This window comes from Onychomys torridus, chromosome 4, assembly GCF_903995425.1.
Source record: "Onychomys torridus chromosome 4, mOncTor1.1, whole genome shotgun sequence".
Classification (NCBI taxonomy): domain Eukaryota; kingdom Metazoa; phylum Chordata; class Mammalia; order Rodentia; family Cricetidae; genus Onychomys; species Onychomys torridus.
Genome location: NC_050446.1, coordinates 96,628,119 through 96,648,200, shown reverse-complemented (window position 1 = coordinate 96,648,200; position 20,082 = coordinate 96,628,119). Strand labels below are relative to the sequence as shown.

The window sequence follows — 20,082 nt, the reverse complement described above, 5'->3', positions numbered from 1 at the left end:
AGAGGGGCAAACATTTGTTTCTCCATTTTGTAAAACTATGAGGCAAGACCTCTACAAATAGAAGGGCCATCATGGGAGGAACTGGGGGAGGAGAACCTGTGATCAGAATAGACTTATGAAAAACGTTTTTTCAATGAAAAACAAGAAGAGCTGTCGTGGCCTGGAATGTGCTTCCTCTGGTTTAGACAATAGCTAGGAATCAGCTGTTGTGTGCCTGAGGTCAGAGGGTGCTGGATCCCCCAGGACTGGAGTTACAGACAGTTCTGTGCTGCATGTAGGTGCTGGGAATTGAACCTGGGTTCTCTGCAAGAGCAGCCAGTGCTCTTAACTGCTGAGCCACTGACCCAGCCTCTCCATCTTTTCTAGTGAATTTCTAAGTAGACTGAAAATGCCCATTCCCCTTCAGCCTGTCAGTCACTTACTAGAATCCAATAATAGCTTATACTTCCTTGTTTCAGTGAAGATGTAGGTATAATGAGCCACACACGTCTTAAGTGGAGCACTAGATGAATCTGATAAGACACTTTCACCTGTGTGAGGAAAGCTCCCCTCAAGACACAGTGCTGCTGCCTCAGGAACTACATCCCTGTGTCCATTCCTAATCCGCTCCCACCCCAGCCCAAGACACCTGACGTTTTGAGTTTGTTCACTATGGGTTAGCCCTGCTCGTTATACAGCGTTAAAAATGGGGGTCATGTATCCTTTGCATCCGGCTTTTCCACTAAGTATGTTTTTAGGTTGGTACTTGTTATTTATCAACTGTTTATTCCTTTTTTTGTGGCTGAATGGCGTTCCCTCCTGTGAGTATAGTACAGAGAGCTCAATTATTCCCGTTGATAGACAACTGGTTATTTCCTGTTTTCCAGATCATTTTTTATGAGTATCATGACTCATCATTTAAACTGAAAGTATCTTCAGATTAGTAAGTTGTCTGCTTCATAGACATTTGCCACAATGGGGTGGGGGTGGGGCTGGAGAGACAGTTCAGTGTTTTAAGAGCACTGGCTGCTCTTCTAGAGGACCCAGGTTTAATTCCCAGCACCCACATGGTGGTTCACAACCAACTGTACCTCCAATTCCAGGGATCTGATGCCCTCTTCTGGCCTCCACAGGCACCAGGCGTGCACATGGTGCACAGACACACATGTAGACAAAATACCTACACACATAAAAATTTTTAAATTGAAAAAAATGTATAAAAAGCTTTATATTCTAAAACCACAAAGGATCCACAGAGAGCCAGTGGCTTTTAAGATGTACCTCTCAGCTTGTCTGACCTTCTCAGCTGTCTTGCCCTGTATATTTTTGCTGCTCACAGAATAATACCCATCATTAAGGGCAATATACTTAACTTGACATTCAAGATGGAGTTTACTTAACATCCCATTTTACCTTCTACTTATTATTACATTATGCAATTCACATTTGTACAGTCTTTTTAAAGAGGGGCCGTGCATTTTTATTACCTCTATCAACTCCCCAGTGGAAGACATCTGCTCTGAGAATAGGTGTGTGAGAACCCAGACACATTACTTGACCTGTGTCATTTACTGGTCTGATCCACTAACTTAAAACAAAACTTTCTCAAATCTCAGATGACAGGCAGCTTATTGGTTCAAACATTCGTCATTGAGCCAGATCGAACAGGGTGGCACTCCAGACAGCTCTGAGACTAGCCAGTGTGTGGCCCTGGTCAAGAACCACATTCCACTGTCTGCATCTATTAATAAAGCTAATAATTTGTACTTTGTGGTGCTGTCTCAATAATTAAATAATTACATGCACTGGTGTTTAATGACCAGCAAACCAATATACACAGGCTTTCTTCTTCCTTTTATAATTATTCTTGTCATATATCCAGCCCAAGACCCATATCTACGAAATTTCTTTAACCAACCATGCTCACAATCAGTGTCCTTTCTTTGAACTCTGACTACTTTTTTCCTCCAATTGTTGATGTTGGTGGCAGTTCTAATGTCTGGTCTCCCTAACTAGATCTATGAATCCAGGGCTCACTATTTTTTTTTTCCATTTCTCAAAGTACCTGACCCAAGTCTGAACCCACTGTAGAGACTAAGCACTTGCTAGAATTTAGAGAACCTGGTCCCACAGGCAGGGATCAGTCATTGGCTGGCTGCTGGAAGATAAGAGCCTTCAACTTTGGGACAAGCCTGCATCACCACAGGCCTTTTCAACTTGCATTAGAAATGAATGGAGGCCTTGACTTAAGGCTCCTAAATGATGCACATGTTTAACTTCTAAGTTTACCAATCCCTTTCTCTGTCTGGTCTCAGAGACTAAACAGTTTCACAGCACCTCTTGCTTACTCAAACCCCAGCTTACTCCAATTAACCTGAAGTCATTCCCAGGCCATGCAATGGCCTCATTAGCAAAGAAAAGTGGGTAACAGCTACCTATGCCAAGCCAGTTCAGACTTAATTCACTATGTTGGGGGACAACGTAGTCCACTGCAGCTCAGCATTCTGAGACAACCAAACCCAGGTTTTCTTCGAGAATTATTTTCCTAGTTATCTAATAAAAAATCAAAGGCTATGTTATAGGCCCCAGGGAGAAGCTTACCCTGCTGTCATGCTAAATGGATGGGATGTGTTGTCAGCTACCTTTTAAATATTTGTGCTTACACACATAGATTAGTACTGCCCTCAACCTGGCCAGGAAGGTTCTCTCCGCAGTAGTCAGCAGTTAATGCAGAGACTCATAACTGGTCAAAGTGATAAGAACAATTGACTCTTGAGTGTTCACCCCTAAATGGGACATCTACATCAACCCCACACCCCAAGGCTCAGGGATCATTCTGGAAGATGGAGTTAAGGGAATGTGAGAGCCAGGGTAGAAGGAGGAGAGCTGTGCAATGCTGTCTTCTGAGCCTGGCATGGCTGTTTGTACTCACAGACTCACTGCAGCCATGGTTACCTGCACAGTGTCCATACAAGATCAAGCCTAAAACATTAGTTAGCATTCCAACAGGCAGTACTAATTGGACTCTGTTTTGTGTTAAGGCAAAGACTCAAGTGTGGGCAAGTTGGGGACTCCTGGATTCTGTGGCAAAAATGGGAGGGATACATTATTTATATGCACGAAACTGTTAGAGAAGAAAAAAATTCTATTAAAATAAAAAAAGAAGCTTTGGAATAAAAGACAAGTTAGCTGACTAGCTTAAAGATTAGGGGTGAGGCTTAGCCTTGGTAAAGCTAAACTATTCTCTGAGATAAAAATTAAGTGACTAGAAGCAGGAAATGTCAATATTTCAAGGTCATCCTTGGCTACATTGCAAGATAGAAGCCAACTGGGTTACTGAAAAGAAAATCAAGATCTTTCTAAGATTCAAAGATTCTAGGGCAGTGGTTCTCAACCCTTCTAACGCTGCTCATGCTGTGGGACTCCCAACCATAAAATTATTTTCTTGGGGCTGGAGAGATGGCTCAGAGGTTAACAGCACTGACTGCTCTTCCAGAGGACCTGAGTTCAATTCCCAGAAACCACATGATGGCTCACAACCATCTATAATGAGATCTGGTGCCCTCTTCTGGCCTGTAGTCATATATGCTGTATATATAATAAATAAACAAATCTTAAAAAAATTATTTTCTTTGCTATACCATCACTGTAAATTTGCTACTGTTATGAATGTAAATATATAATATGCAGGATATTTGATACACAGCTCCCAAAGGGAGCATGACCCACAGTTCAAGAACCATGGGTCTAGGGGTGTGTGGCTGGAATAGATCTATCTTGGGAAAGCTGAATGTGCACCGTAAATTCCAAAATGCAGAATACACATTCTCTCCCAACAGGGACAGACTTTCTTTGAATACTCAGTGATTAAAGAGTATTCCTAGAGGAAACAGACTCACATCTGGAAATGAAGTAAGCAAGGCACACTCATGCTTTTAATAATAGTACTCTGGAGGCTAGGACAAAAGGATCACCTTGAATTAGAGGTTAGCCTGGGCTAGAAAGAGTTCTTGGCCAACGTGGATTACAAAGTAAGGTCTGGGCTAGCCTGGGCTATAGAGTGAGGCACTATCTCAAAAGTAAATGAATAATTAATTAACAGTAAAATAAAAAAGGTCTTGATTCTTAGAATTCAGGAGCAGTTTGTAGCTTATATGACAGGAACACTTTCTCAAGCCCTTTTTCTGATTTATTTCACATTCTCCATCTTTTTCAAAGGAGACAGGTCTAGATATGACATGTTGATCACATTCTCTACCACACACTGTGACTAAGTACCTGCTTTCTGTCCCAAGTCTGTGTCCCCTCTGAGGAAGAAGGTAAGATCCCTACATGTAGGGACCCAACACTCTTGTCACTGCTGTACCTCCGTGCTTAGCAGAGGGCCTGGTCCAGAGAAAGCACACACTGACATTTATACTGACCTGGTTTTAGATGTTTCACCATCTCTCCTACTTTTATGACGGTTCCAGAAGCTTCATGCCCAAGCACCATTGGCTTTTTCACAACAAAGTCTCCAATTCGGCCATGCTGCCAGTAGTGAACATCTGATCCGCAGATCCCCACAGAATGCATCTTTAGTAGCACCTCTAATTAGAGAATTGAGGCAGAGAAAACACGTGAGGGAAAGGCAAGCCTTCCATCGCTCTCAGGAGGTCTAGCAATTTCCCTCTGGCCAGGGGAGAGAGCTGGGTTCTCAGAGTCAGGTACACATTGGGATTACAAAGGAAAACAAGCGAAGCAGAGAGCCTAAGAAAGCCGAGGAAAGCAGAACAGCTTGACAGAGCAAAGGAACCAAGTCTGATGGGTAAGTTTACACATTGACTTGGCTGGGCTAGTGTACCCAGCTGTTGGGTCAAATACCCATGCAGATGTTGCTCACAGGGTGGGTTGTTGTGAGGGGTTTTATGGTACAATTAGCATTTAAACCAACAGACTATGAGTGAACCAAATTATCTTCCATAAAGTAGGTAGGCCTCATCCAATCAAGGAAAGGCCTTGTGATTGAAGGCTGAGATTTTTCTGAAGGAGAAAATTTCCTAAGACTCTAACATAGGAAGCTTTTCTTGATTCTGCTGTCCTACGCTGCAAACGCAGAGCCTTCCAGACCATTCAATCACAGGAGCCAGTTGCTCAACATAAAATAAACTGCCCTCTTCTCCTTCCCCACCTCTGTTTATCTGCATATACAAATACATCCATATCTTATTTGTTCTGTTTGTTTGGAGAGCCCTGACCAATCCTGCTGTAACAAGATATTCTAAGGAGGAAGCACCATCGGCCATTTGAAGAACAAACTGTTTTGCAGAAGATAACTGTTTCCAAGCACTATGCTGAGCCTGACTCTTATCCTAAAACTCTCTCTGCTTGCCATTGAATGATAAACTGCCATGTTAAGTTCCTGTTCCTTGTTTTCTAGAAGGGTTCAGCTTTACTTAGCACTCTTGCAAGTTCAACTCACACGTCCTCTTTGAGGACTGGACCAAGTGAGGTCTGGTAGTACTGTTGTCAAATGTCCAAATTTAAAACAAGGATGCCTGGGCCTCTCAGCTCAAGTAGGTACCAAAGGATTCTGGGCTCTGTCTGACTGAGATGACCACATCATGAAAACCTCCCTGGGGAAAAAACTTCATCTTCAAAAGACAAAGAGGCCCAAAAGCTCTGCCATGTACTCAGATGTCTTAGCTACCGCCCTTGCCACAAACCACCAACAAATTCCCCCAGATGTGGCCCTGGAGAGTGGTCTTTGCTTTGGTGTCTGGTTGAGCACTTAGGAATGGCAGGCTGAATTCTGAGATCAAAGACAGAGAAAAATGACTGAAATCAGAAAAACTCGGAGCTTTCTCTATAGAAGTCCACTATTTGCAGCAAGAGATACGATCTAACTTACTGGTACACTCCCTTTCCAACATACCTTCTCTCTTCCAATTCAACTATAGCAAAAGACAAAAGAATGATAGAAGTCTGGGCCAGAGAGGCCTCATAGCCCAAGGAAGCCCATACTTGGCCACCTCTGCAACTAAGTCACCCTTGTCAGGCACAGAGATGCCCCCTCTACTTCTCTGAATATGGTATCTTCATGAAAACGGTTAAGCCTTAAATTTGCATTGCTTGCTGAACACTGACAGAAACAGCTGTTCCTTATATCTTATCTCTATAAGTCAATAATGCAGCTGACCTTTGAATAGCAAAGCTCAGGAGTTACCAAGAAAGCTGACTTCAATCTGATGTCTACCCAGAATCTGTGCTTCTGGGTTGAAGTGTGGCAGGGTGGAGAGGGCATCCAGGTCATCAAGAAGAGCCAAGGATCTGAGGGACTGAAGACCCTGACCATTGCCCCTAGCCTCACCCTGGATTCCTACAGACTATGAATTAGACTCTGGGATGGAAGAGATATACACTAGCCAATTGTTGGCATGACCTCCCCAGGTCCAGATGCTACCAGGAAACCTGCATGACAGCTCAGCCCAGGGGAATCACCCATTAAGAGGCAAAGAAGTGGAGCAAAGGTGTTAGGAGCTCTGCCCTTACATGCTCAGTCAATTTCTGTACTTGATTGATTAAAGGAAGGGACAGGGCTTCCCACAGCCCCTCCTATCCCTACTGGACAGGTAGATAGTTCTGGGCTGGCCCTCTTGGGTGTGCTAACACAATGCTCCTTTGCTAACTACAAGATTTAGTTCTATAGATTTCTAGAACCAGAATATGATTTGGCATCTAATCTGGTAGACAGGGTACTTGGTTGTTAGGTAAAAATGGTTGGTTCTGCCTTTGGTCCACAGGCTTCACATCAAAAACCCAGGGCAGCCCAGCAGTCTGCTATCTTCATCTTTTTCCTTCTATCACTGATTCTTAGATTTCATACAGTAGCCAAGATAAACCATTGTGGTCAATGGACAAAGAAGTAAACACAGAACCAGTAGGAAAGGAGGAGCAGGGGTCAATGAACACGCCTCCAAGGCCAACACCAGTGAGTACAATGTCAGGTCAGTTTCCCAAGGACCTACCATTTGGGCCTGGCTCAGGGATTGGGTAGTTCTCCTGAAATAAATAAAACCAAGAAAGTTGTTTAGTATGCATAATGAGTTAGCTACATACATTTTTCCACTTTTAAAATATTCACCTGGAGTTTCATTTAGCTATTTCTTAGAACACAAGTTCAAACCATATTCTGCTACCAGTGAGCACCAAAGGGGCACAGCAGACGGCAGGCAGAAAACCTGCCCTGCTCTTCACCATGCTGCTCAAAACAGCCACTGACCTAAATAATGGCATACACAATATATTCCAAATGCAACAGAAAACCACACCTGTGCCTAGTGACATGCCACAGAAAGGAACAAAGTTCTAAAGCTGGGTTCCCTCCCCGGAAAACTGCCAAAACCCAATTCTAGATCAGAATGTCAAATCCTGAAGGAAGCTGCTCTAGTTTCTCAGTGCACCACTCCCTTTGGTGCTACTGGCCCGAAACTGAGAAAAACTGTGTGCTGGATGTGTCTGTCCCCATGCAGAAAGGGTGTCTGAGCCACTCTGGTCTCTAGATTTGCCTTCCACATTGGATCTTTTCATCCTGGAAATGATGTTCTCAGATACAGATGTTTGGTCTGCCACATTCCGACCAGAAAGGAGGAGGATGTAAGCAGGGCTTGCAAGGACTGTATCTGTAGACAGGTGGGAGGGTGTCTACAATACCACTCCTTTCTCTTTACTTCAGTTTGGCAGATAGGATACACAGTCCTCTCTTCTAAACTTCCCATTTGAAGTTTCAGGAGCCCAAGAGAACACAAGGGCTCTGCATTTTAGTGCAAAAAGCAATCTGAGGTATTCTGGTGTTCTCAGCTAGTATTAGAATTTGTGGGGCTGGAGAGATGGCTCAGAGCAGGGGCTGCTTTTTAGAGGACCCAGGTTCAATTCTCAGCACCCACATGGCAGCTCACAACTGTAACTCCAGTTCCAGGGGATCTGACATACATGCAGGCAAAACACCAATGCACATAAAACAAAAATAAAAAGGAATCACACATACACAAACAAAAAATATATAACTTGTTTACTGAACTTTTCTCCATGGTTACCTGGCCCCCGTAAAGTCAGGGTTGGCAAGGAGGAAGGAGGCTGAGTGGACAGACCCAAGTGTTCATTTTATTCTTTGTGGGCAGACAAGAAGCAAAGGGAGAAGGCAATTTGACATGTTTACAGTGCCTGCCATGGGCAAGACACTACTTTTAGCTTTGTCTTACCAAGCCCAGAGTTTACAGATGAGAAACCTGAGGTTAGGGAGTTACGTAACTTGCTCAAGATCCTATCACCATGCAGTGGTTCACCAGGGCTCAGCCTAGCTGTGTCTGACCCCTATATCAGTTTCCATTATACCCATGAATTGTCAGTCATGGGAGGTGAATGACAGGTGGGCCCCATGCACAGTATTCTGATGGGGACTATGCTTATAGCTTTCTACCTTCCTGGCCAGTGAGATGGTTCAGCAGGTAAGAGTGCTTTCAGACAAGCCTGACAACCTGAGTTTGATCCCTGGAACCCATGTGGTAGAAGGTGAGAGCCAACTCCCACAGTTGTCCTCTGACCTCCATACACCAGCCACAATACACACACACACACACACACACACACACACACACACACACACGAATAAACATTTTTTAAAAAGAAGAAAAAAGGAAGAAAGAAAGAAGGAAGAAAGGAAGGGAGGAAAGAAGAGCTTTCAACTTTCTAAAAGTTTCCTGAGTTGCCTTTTTTAATTTTATGAGACAGGGTCTCCCTACGTACCCATGTACTGGAATCCATTACGTACCCTAGGCTGGCCTCAAACTCATGACTCTCTTGTCTGGGTGTCCTGCTAGGATTTGAGCGTGTGCCCCCAGGCCTGGCTCGAGCCACTTGTGATAGGTGGCCTCCCAGCACTGATCCACACTGACACCATCTAGAACCAACGCTACTCAACACTACCATGCTTCTATTTCTTCCCCACTAGGTACAGCCCGGCCCCAAACCCAGGTAGTAGGCTTTGCCAAACAATGCTTCCTTACACAGCCTAACTCCTTTCGTTCACTTTAGACCACCAGTTTCTCCTGTGGAGAAAATTCAGTGCTACCTGAACTCTTCTGGAGAAAGAAAACCCAATTTGTGTGCTAATGCTGACCGGCAGGCACAGAGCTCCACTGCCCATCAAGCAGCCCAGGTGCCCACAGTCTGAAGCTATTCCCCGTAGGCTGAAGAGGAAGAACTGGGACAGTTAGCAACCTGCCCAGTGGCCGCACAGGCTAAGGGCGGGTGCCACTACTGAGCTGGGCAGCACGAAGAGAGCCTCCTGGGAGGGGGAAATGTTCAAAGTACTTCAGGAACTTTTCAGCTTTTCTGGGGGAGAGTGGTTGGTTTTCTGATGGGTTTTTTCCTTCTTAGTAATTTAAAGGGGGAGGGGATCTAGAAATCACTGACTTAGAACTAGTGTCACCAAAATCACGTTTGAAATTAACTTAACATCCTACACTGTATAAATTTGCATTTCTTAATGTTATGTCAGGTGAGGTTTTAAACTTCAATTTCAGTGGAATTTAATGACTACTGATTTTGTTTCTAACTTGGAACCTTGCCCCACATCCCTACCAATGTCATCAGCAGGCAAATCCCTAGACACTGATACCCAGTTCCACATTCTTCCTATCTTTGCCTCCAGCTAGGGCAAGCTTCAACACCAGGCCTGAATGGGGAAGTGGGAGAGTGAAGCTCACACTAACAGCTGGCATACCAAGTAAGCCCCGAGTCACTACAGATGTTTAGTTACTGCTGTAATCACTACAAAACCTTTCCACATGCAAAGATGCAGTGACTGTTCCCGACACTAGAGGGTGCTGTGCTGGTAGTCGTCTGTTTACTGTCGAGGGGCAAAGGAGACTGAAAACTTCATTCCTCCTGCCGCCACCCCCTTCTCCTCTCTAGCTATGGATCTGAGGGTGACCTTTGCATTAAGTTGCTCCTCCCAGATGCTGGGAGTACAGCTGAGCGCCACCACACCATATTCCTAGGAACACAAGACTCTGTGCATACAAGACAAGTAGTCTACCAACTGAGCTACAGCCCTAAACAGCCCCCTCCTCCTGATGACTTCACTCACCTTTTCAACTCAGGCTCGGCACCTGCCTCCCTGTGTCTGCAGGGGATATGCCCCTGGGCACAAGACCAAATGAAGATCAACCTGTGGGAGCTGGAGAGACAGAGGGCTCAGCAGTTAAAAGTGCTGATCTTGCAGAGGACCAGAGTTTGGGTCCTAGCACCCCTGTTAGGCTGTTTACAAAAGCCTGTAAATCCAGCTCCAAAGGATCCAACACTTTCTTCTGGCCTCTGTAAGTGCCCCCCCCCACACACACAAAACCACACACACAGATATAAAATAAATGCCTTCTTTATATTTAAAAAACAACAACATCAACAATCAATTCTCACACTAGCCATGGGAGCATATAGCTACAGCCCCAGTTTTGAGGAAGCTGAGGCAGAAAGATCTAGAATTTCAAGACTGCCTAAACTAGACACAGCAAGACTTTTTCTCAAAATACGCCTTAAGCTTGTAAATATGATCCTAAGTATCATTGTGGGTCCCACAGCTTTACCAAGTGACCACAGCACGGCCACTAAACACTAAAAGGTAGTGTGTCACTAGCTACAACTGTTTACTTAATCTCCTTTTCCATCTCAGATTTCCCTGGTGCTAAACTATGTGCTCATCTCTCAAGGTTTTTGAAGGCTGTAGCTCAGAATGAATGAATGAATGCCTAAAAGGGATGAGGAGACACGGACACACACACACACACACACACACACAACTTTATTCCCAGTTATTCTGTCATTTCAGACACATTCAAGGTTTCCTAAGCAGGATTTCTTGAGAACAAGTCACAAAGGTGCAGAGAGGCTTTAAGTCTTCAGTTCTGTCAGCATTCTGGAACTTTCCGAGTCAGAAATAGCGCTCTGCGTCACACAGCCGCCTTCTCTGCAGCACACTCACTCCAGTGACCCTTAGTCTCCAGGAAGATGTCCCTGCCATCCCAAACAGTGTGTGTGTGTGTGTGTGTGTGTGTGTGTGTGTGCGTGCGTATGTGTGTGTATGTATGTGTGTGTGCGTGTGTATGTGTGCGTATGTGTGTGTGTGTGTGTGTATGTGTGTATGTGTGTGCATATGTATGTGTATGTGTGTGTGCATATGTATGTGTGTATGTGTATGTGCATGTGTATGTGTGTGCGTATGTAAGTGTGCGTATGTATGTATGTGTATGTGTGTGTGTATGTGTGTGTATGTGTGTGTGTATGTGTGTGTATGTGTGTGTATGTGTATGTATGTGTGTGTATGTGTGTGTGTATGTGTATGTATGTGTGTGTGTATGTGTGTGTGTGTGTGTACAAACATACACGTGTACATGTCCTGACTGTCTTGTCATCAGCTCCCTTTTCAGTACTATATTTGAATTCACACCCTCAACCCATCCTGCCTTGGTCAGGGATACTTGAGAACTGTCATTCTGCTACTGTTATGAACTGTAATGAAAATGCTATGTGACCCCTGTGAAGGGACAGTTCAACTCCAAAGGGTCTTCCCCCAGGCTGAGGACCACTGGCCTAGGCAGCAGGAAGGGCTTCAAGACGAGAAGTCAGAGAAAGTAAGTTCCCCCTCCAGCCAGCCTGAGTGTGCTCAGGCAGGGCAGACTCTGGAATAGCCTGCCCATGTGCAAAGCCGGTTCTCCTCAATCCACCATGTACCTAGGGCACATTATATAACCTCTTGAATTTCCTCTTCTGTGTCAGGAGGATAATCATGAAAGGGAGTGCCGACTCACAGCAAATATGTTTGTTTGCTCTTATTACAAAAGAAATAAGCCCATGTTCTGTTCCCTAACAGCTGAACCAGCTCTGGACAGCCTTCTCCTTTGGGAGAGGACAAAGTACTTCAAACTGTTCTTTTCATGTTAACTTTGAGAGAAATTTGCCCTTTAAAGGGGTTGGAAGAGCTAAAGTAGGACTTTGGCACTGATTTAGGCTTGCTTCTTGTTATGTGGATATAAAGCCACCCCCATGCCTTAAAGAGACAGGCAGGGTATGGGGGAGGTAGAGATGGCCTGTGCCCAGATTCTTAGCAGATGTCTTTGCCACTTGTTCTCACATACCAGACTGCCTGTGACCCTGAGGGGCTGTGCTGGACACATAAGGTGAACCAGAGGCCATCTTCACTTCTGCTTCATTTCCCCTATCCCTACATATTTGTCCTGTGTTCTGAGAGTGGGCGGAAAAGCCAAAGGTTTTCTAATTGGGTGAGAGGCTTTGTACTAGCCATGGGTCGTGGCATGTGAGGTGGTCAAAATAAAGGTTTGGAAGTGCTCCCACAGTCCACTGAGCTGGTCCTCTGCCCAGGCTCTCCCTGTTCTGTCCAGCCTCTGTCTTGATGACAATCTCTCTGAAACGCAAATCTGTTTAGACTCCCCATTAAGCCTGTGAAGTTCCATACCCCTCATACCATGCCTCCACCTCACTTCCAGCCACATCCAACACTTCCTCATCCTCATAGGAGCCATTTCTCCCTCTCCTTCTTCATGATCCCACGTGAAAAGGGAAGTGAAGCATCCTAACTCCTGTGGGACCCTTAGGAGACGTAAGTTTGAATGTGTTGGGACTGAAGTGTCTGCAAACACCCAGATGGGTCTATCTACTTGTACGGTTTTTTGGTTTGGTTTTTGGTTTTTGAGACAAGGTCTCACTGTGCAACCCCAGCTGGAACTTGATATGTAGACTAGGCTGGCCTCGAACTCACAGAGATCTGTTTCTGCCTCCCAAGTGCTGGGACTAAAGGTCAATGCCAGCACTTGCCTTCCAATAGGCTTTTGTATTCTAGAGACTGGTGCTCAGGTATTCTTTCCTGAAAGACGCCTTTCCTGTGCTAACATGACTAGGAAGACAATTTTTTTGCAAACCCCTGCCTATGATACCCAAATCCACACAGGACAAAGGACTATTTAATTCTCATCAAGTAATATATAATTTTTCCTAATTCAAAATGCAGGAACAAGACCATATGCTAACATATTAGATAGTCCCTTATAGTAATCAAGAAAAGCCCATGCGCAGTTTATGTAAGTATCTCTGTTTTATGTTGGACTGATAACACTCTGCAAACCTTGACCAAGTTTCCTCTGGTAGGTAATGTTCTTAGTATAAATCTGGTTTATAGAAAACCTCCACATTCAACAACCACGCTAAGAACTAAATAAATTTGTGGCCAATAAAATATGTACACATATATGTATGTATTCACTATACACACAACACACATATATGTCATGATATGCACATATTTCTCCTTTTTACTTGTCTTGGGATATTTAAAAGGGAATTTCTCCTAATCTATGAGCCCTTGTCTTCTCAGAATAGGGTTACTTTCCCAGAAGATTAAAGCCTTATCAGATTTTTGCTTCCTTCTACTTTGATGAGTAACAGCTCTATGCCCTAGGCCTTTCCAGCAATGGCAATTGCTTTTCCAAGCATTTTGCTGGTTTTGAATTTGAAATGACTTATCAATAGTTTGGATTTGGTTTGCTACAGAAACATAATTTAGATAAAAAGAAAGGAAGTGTTTCTTTGGACAGTTTGTTATTATCTGACTCCTTGTTTTCTAAATGAGTTTGGGGTTCTGTTTTTACTCAGAAGCGACTCTAACAGGTAAGATACCTCACGCTTTTCTTTTCTGTTAACACTGAGGGTTGAACCTAGGGTCTTGCCTGTGGTAATTAAGTACCTACCTATAAGCTGCATCTCTAACCCTTTTCTTACTTTTGAGATAAGGGCTCACTAAGTTGTCCAGGTTAGTCTTGAACTTACTCTGTAACCCAGAAAGGCCTTGTGAGTAGCTGGAGTTATAGACCACCAAGCCCAGACAGACTGAATGACTCTCCCCAGGTGTTCTCCAGGAAGTCCAGCTGAGCACAGATAACTATCAGGTGTTGACAACACCAAGCAGGAAAACAGACAGGGTGCCAGGACCATGTGAGTTGCTAAGTGATCACAATTCCTTTCTTTTCATCCAAAACTTAACAGTAAAGTGGACATAGCAAGGCTGGGTCGTTTTTAATGTGTTTTATTAGATAGAGAAGTATCTTTTTTAAAACATTATCATTAAAGCAATTCTTTTGTCACAGCATCTTATTTAGTGTGCCTATTCGCATGCACATGCATGCCACAACACACAGCTGAACGTCTGAGAACGGCTCCTGGGAGCCAGTGTCTCTCTCCACCATGTGGGTTCCAGATGGCAAACTCAAGCTGTCACGTGTGGCAGCAAGTGCCATCCTGCTGGCCCCCAAAGCAAGTCTTTTGACCTAGGGCGTGTTACATTTTCTCAAAAAAGCAGGAAGTCAAGAAGTCTCTTCACTGAACCCCGATCAATATTTACACTTCCTACTGAAGCGCTCTTTTCTCTGCCCTTTCTACTAAAATGATATTAACTCATCACTTTAAAATACTTTCCGTTACATCAGCGCAGCGGAACTGCGCCACGTCATGACAGCCTTAGGAGAAAAACTAACAGAAGAAGAAGTAGACAAGACGATCGGAGAAGCAGACATCGATGGAGACGGACAAGTCAACTATGAAGAATTCGTACAGATGACGGCTACAAAATGAAGACCCACTTTCAACTACCTTTCCCTCTAGAAGAATCAAATTGAAACCTTTTACTTACCTCTTACAAAAAGAAAAAAGTTCATTTCTTCATTCTGTTTCTATCTAGCAAAACTGAATGTCAAACATACTTTCTGTCCACACACAAAAATCTGCATGTATTGGTTGGTGGTCCTGTTCCCTAAAGATCAAGCCCCCACATCAGTTTTCCAGTATAAATACGCATCCTACCTTCTAAGGGAGCACTTAGTGGACTCCTTAAAGTTCCATTTGCTAATGATTAATAAACACACTGTCTGGGCTAGCCAGTTTCTCATGCATGCAGCTTGACAACTGAGCACAGTTGGGCCTTTGTATTAAACCGGAAAAAATGGAAAAAACAAAGTCAAAACCTCAGATGGGTTCTCCAGTTTGTTCGGATAAATTGTCAGTAGCCAGTTTAATTGCAAACAGACATTTGAAATTGGTTTACCTCAGGATGATGTACAGAAAGTGGGTGACAGCTAAACTTTGAGACACAGCCCCAGAAATAGGATGGCCCTAGTGCTCCAACCCCATGGTGACAGTGACACCCTGATGGTATGCCCACCGAGGATGATGGTTTAGTGCTGTGTGCATTGTAGTAGGGTGAAGTAAACATCAAGCCTGTCACCAGGTCACACAAATTTTTAATAAGAAATGTTTCTCAAGGGAGCATCTCTGGACTCTCTGTTTTAAAGCCTTGTGAACCAGGACTGGGAGCCAGCAGAGTAGTAGGCTGTGGCTGTGGACTGGACCATCCACACTGCTGTTCAGGAAATGATAACTGACGTCCATTCCAAGTTGTACATGCTAGTCTTTTATTTTTCTTTCCAATAAAAAGACCATTAACTTAAAAATAAAATAATAAAATAAAATAACTTTTCCCTTACCTATATCTATTCATATAGCCAACAACAGTATGAAACAAACAAAACCCAACACCGCCTGCTACCTTCTCCAGGGTATTCAGCTGTCTGTGACAGCAGCTGATCAGTTCCCTAGCCACAGGCTGAAACAAGGAAGGCCTGGTTTTCAGGAAGACAGGAGAGAGCATGCTCTCAGAGGATGGTCCATGAGCTGATATGGGATGCAATGAGACAAGAAATTGGGAGGCACACTTAGAAATCATTAGCATTCTGACCTCAGAGTCCAGTGCAAACATTAGTCCAGTGGTCAGCTGGAAATGAAAATCAAATCATTCTTTCATCTCAGAGTTTGTGAAACTGAACTAAATAGAGTGCCCGGCACAGGCCTGGACTGGGGCAGACTAGCAATATCGTCAATCCTTCTGTTAATTTTCCTTACTATTCTAGCAAACTCTACAACGTAAAGTATTTTTGAATGCAAAAACTCACAAGCCACCCACTCGCCCCAACACCAAAGCTTTTTTACAGAAAAGCGAAGTCAGCTGTCTCCTCTTCCAATTTCATGAACCAGTAATGCATTCCCAACAAAGAAAAGCAAGTTCTAGATTTTACAAGATGGCCAAAGAGGCATAAAGTAGCTGAACCGCTGCAGTTGAATACAGACAGAGCTCTGCCTGGCCCACATGCTAAGAATTTTGCCAAAACTGCCCATACCTTTGCCAGTTGGGCCTTTAACCGTCTCTTCAAAAAGGTTTCAAGGCTTTGGCCTCCTGCCTAACTGCACAGTTAGCACACACCTGTGATGATGCATGGGACTGACTGTGTTGGCTCTTTTATAAGCACAGTGCCACTGGTGTGCACACAATCAAAATGAATACTAAGGCCTCCCCTTCCCCTCCTCTTCTGCATTAGGAATTTAACCTAGACGCTACCACTGGCCTTGAACTTACTTTGCAGCTCAATCAGGCCTTCAACTTTCAGTCAGTCTTCCTGCCTCAGACTCCTGAGTAGCTGGGATTACAGGCCTGGTGCCCCTCTTCAAGACAATTACAGCAGAAGGGAAAAAACAAACAAACAAACAAAAACATTGTTAAGCCATACAACTAACAGCAGCAGAGCTGGGACCAACCTCTACTCCAGGCCCCCAGGCTTTGAGTTTACTATTTCCTTTTGAGAAGACTCCCGTAAACTGACATTGTTTGCTGATGGGTGGGATGCTTCCTTGTACCTCAGTTTACTCACTTTTCTTCCTCCTGCTTCCTTAAGTCCCGATTTCTCCATTTAAAATAGAGAAATATGAAGCCAGGCATTAGTGACACACACCTTTGATCCCAGCACTCAGGAGGCAGAGGCAGGCAGATCTCTAAGTTTGAGGCCAGCCTGGTTTACAGAGCAAGTTCCAGGACAGCCAGCAATACAAAGAGAAACCCTGTCTCCAAAAACTAAAAAAAAAATATAAAACAAAAAGAATAAAATAAAAATAGAGAAATCTGTTTTCCCTCATTATGAAGGAAACCTACCAGTCTGTCCTAATATATGTGTATGTATCTGCACATCCACCTCTCTCCTGCTGTGTATACACACATCTACTAGTCTGTCCTAATACGTGTGTGCCCGTGCACGTACACACACCACAACTTTATCACCCAAATTACAAATGCTGGCTCCTTGCCATGTTGGCTCTAAGTGTGAGAAGACTTCCATTACCACAGCAAGGAAAGAGAACCCTTCTCCAGGCACGCAGAGTTGAGACTGGTGTTAGGTTTTCTTCCTGCTTGTCTCAGCAAAGTGGCTCGGGTCCTGTTTGTCCAGAGCAATGCCCTGGACATTGGCCAGTTTCTGGCCTTCCTGGTGGCGGGAAGGCCACACTGGAAAAGCCTGAGTTCTCCTTCCCTTCTGAACCCTTTGGATTCCTGCTTTGGGTTTTAGGAATGGGCGTTTCTCCAAACAATTCCTTGTATGTGAGGTCCTGAGGCAAGGATTTTTATCAATAGACCCTGTCCCTAGTCCACCCAAAAGAAAGCTAGGCCTCAGTTTGCCAGTTGCCGACCCCAAAGGAAAGACCTAAAATCTGTCGCGGTGTGGTGTCAAATCAAAAGGGTTTAAAACCGTGTCTGCCTCCCTCCCTGTTTTATAACCCATAGCCAAGCTGCCAAGGCTTCCAAACACCACGACCGCTTAAGCTACTCTGCTCAGACATCTTGAGTTTCACTGTGGTTCCCTTAGGAGAGAACCGAGGCTCTCAAAGCCTCCTTAAGACTTTTCCTCCTTGATGCTGTGGGTCAGTGCTGGTCGTCATCATCCCCCCAAACTTATACTACTGAATCTATCTGCTTTAAGGAAATGGGGGGACAGTGGTCCCCCACAGGGGCGGTAGCTGGGAGAGGATCATGCCTGAGAAGGAGAAGAGCCAGGAAGCCTGTGCTGGATTACAGGGCCCAAGCAACAGCATACTCTTCACTAAAAGCTCTTAGGCCTTCTCACTTCAAGGGTGATTTACAGGCAAGCTGAGACATCCGAAATGTCCCTTAAAGAGCAATTCAGGGCAGAACCATCTTTTGTACAAAACAGTGCCTTAATGACTTCTTTCGTCTGTCTCCCTCTTTGGGGATGCATGGGAGCAGGGACTATGTCCCCTCTGGGCCCCCAGCTCAATCAATGCCTACATCCACAGCAGACATATTTTCACTTAGTAAACGTTAGTGACATGAAGGACTAAGTTCAAAATCACTCTGTGAGCTTTGTAGAGACATCATTTTTCTGTCCCCATACCTGCCACTGATTGTAATAAACAACCCTGGTGTCTTTTTAATTCAGGATGTTGGATGGATGGTCCAAAGTGATTGGGAACAGCACAAGATGGGAAGTTTGAATCTGAGCTCTTGTCTTGGCTCCATTAACTAACCAAGACTACCATCTTGGGGATGTCACTTTCTCCATCAGCTGAAGAAGTGGAGTGGTATCAGCTGCAGGCAAGTGTTCTTGACCCCTCTAAGAACAGGCCAACAGGTAGAGGAGTTAAGGAACTCCTTGAACACTTGAAAATGCTTCCAAACTCAAATCTGTGTGCATTCTGTAGAATGAGAAGCCACCGAGGACAGATTCCTAAACAGACCAGATCTGTTGGATGAGTCCCTCCTGATAGATGTCCTTTGAGTGGGAAGGAGACAGAGATGCTGGGGAGCAGCAGAGATGGTACCCAACCCACATACTGCATGCTCCACTGAGATGGACTTTGTCAATGGAAATTTGGCATGACCACAGAGATGATTCAGCAGATGTCTGAACTTTGGTTCAGGGGACAGAACCAAGTTTACAGCCAGATACAGAGGTATACTGAATGCTCCAGGGTCATGATACAGATGTGGACTAAGGGAAATAAGTAAGAAGCTATATGCTCAGTTAAAGTGCATTGTGACCAAGGACCGAATGCTGGGGCCTCATGATAAAAAATAAAATTAAAATTAAAAAAACATCTGCGAGGGGATATTATCGGGATTAAATCGAATTTCACTGCTTTTAAGTGCCGCCTCGCCACCCTTTTCTGCCCTACACTGTCTACCTGAAGAAGATCTGAGTAGATCCGAATCCTGGCAGTCTCCCCCTCTGAAGGGCAGTAACTAGAGTGTGAGTTTGCAGCTAGAGAAGGGGACGACAGCTTGATTTGTTTTCAACGGTCCAGGGCACAGGCCACGTGCCTGGCACGGGGCTAAGATCAGGGAGCACGCGACCAGAACTCTCCCTAGAGATAGGTAACGCCCCGCTAACTGCTACCCCACCCGCACCTCCTGGTAACCAGCGAAGATCCGGGTAAACCGGGGCAGCCAGGGGTGCTTGGTACCGGGCAGCGGCCGGCCGGCCCTGTGAGCGCGACGGGAACTCGGGAGTGGAGACCGCAGCCCTGCCGGGCTTGCAGAGGCGTGATCACGGCTGGGCAGGGTGGGTGGCTGCCTGGGTTCCCACCCTCCTTCCCCTTTTACCAGGCGTAGGTCCCCAGGTCCGTGCACCACCAGGGCCAGGTTCTCGGCCTTAGCAGGAGCTGCCATGTCGCTTTCTTGCTCCGGGGTGTCGGCTGGACCCGGCGAGGCACAAGTGGCTCTAAGGGCCCCACCGCCAAGGGTCGGGAGTAAGGGGCAAAGGCGGGCCCTGGAGCCGGCGGCGCGGGGCCGCAGGCGGGGCCTGTCGCGCTGGAACGCCTGGGGGCGGGGCCTCGGGGGGCGGGACTTCGCGCGGACCAGCAGCCCGGAGATGGGAAAGCAGCCTATGGAAGCCGCTGTCCGACTGTGGCTGCAGAAGCCCCGGATGCCTCGTCTAAGGCTAGCACTGAGATCCTCAAACAGCAAGTTTAGACATGAGGTGGGGGCTCGGGTGTTTTGTGTCATTGACTGGAAGAGTGCTGCTGCAGGAGGGACGCCGAATCCGTCCTGAGAAACCCGGCTCTGCGCTGCAGCCACTTTGGTTTCCCCGAGCATCCTGCAAAGGGTCTGTCACCAGCTCGAATGAAAGAAGGAATGCAGGAATGCATGTGTCACAGGGTCCT

General features: G+C 45.3%; 1 protein-coding gene across 1 annotated transcript in view; it reads right to left on the bottom strand.

Annotated features, from left to right (window-relative positions):
* The window catches only part of Sord (sorbitol dehydrogenase), a 35,179-nt gene extending 15,437 nt beyond the window's left edge, over positions 1-19,742 (bottom strand). The window contains 3 exon segments of the mRNA XM_036184151.1: positions 4,404-4,568; positions 6,987-7,020; positions 19,523-19,742. Coding sequence (XP_036040044.1) covers positions 4,404-4,568; positions 6,987-7,020; positions 19,523-19,588 — 265 coding nt within the window. The 5' untranslated portion in view covers positions 19,589-19,742.
* Positions 19,743-20,082: the final 340 nt, after the last annotated feature.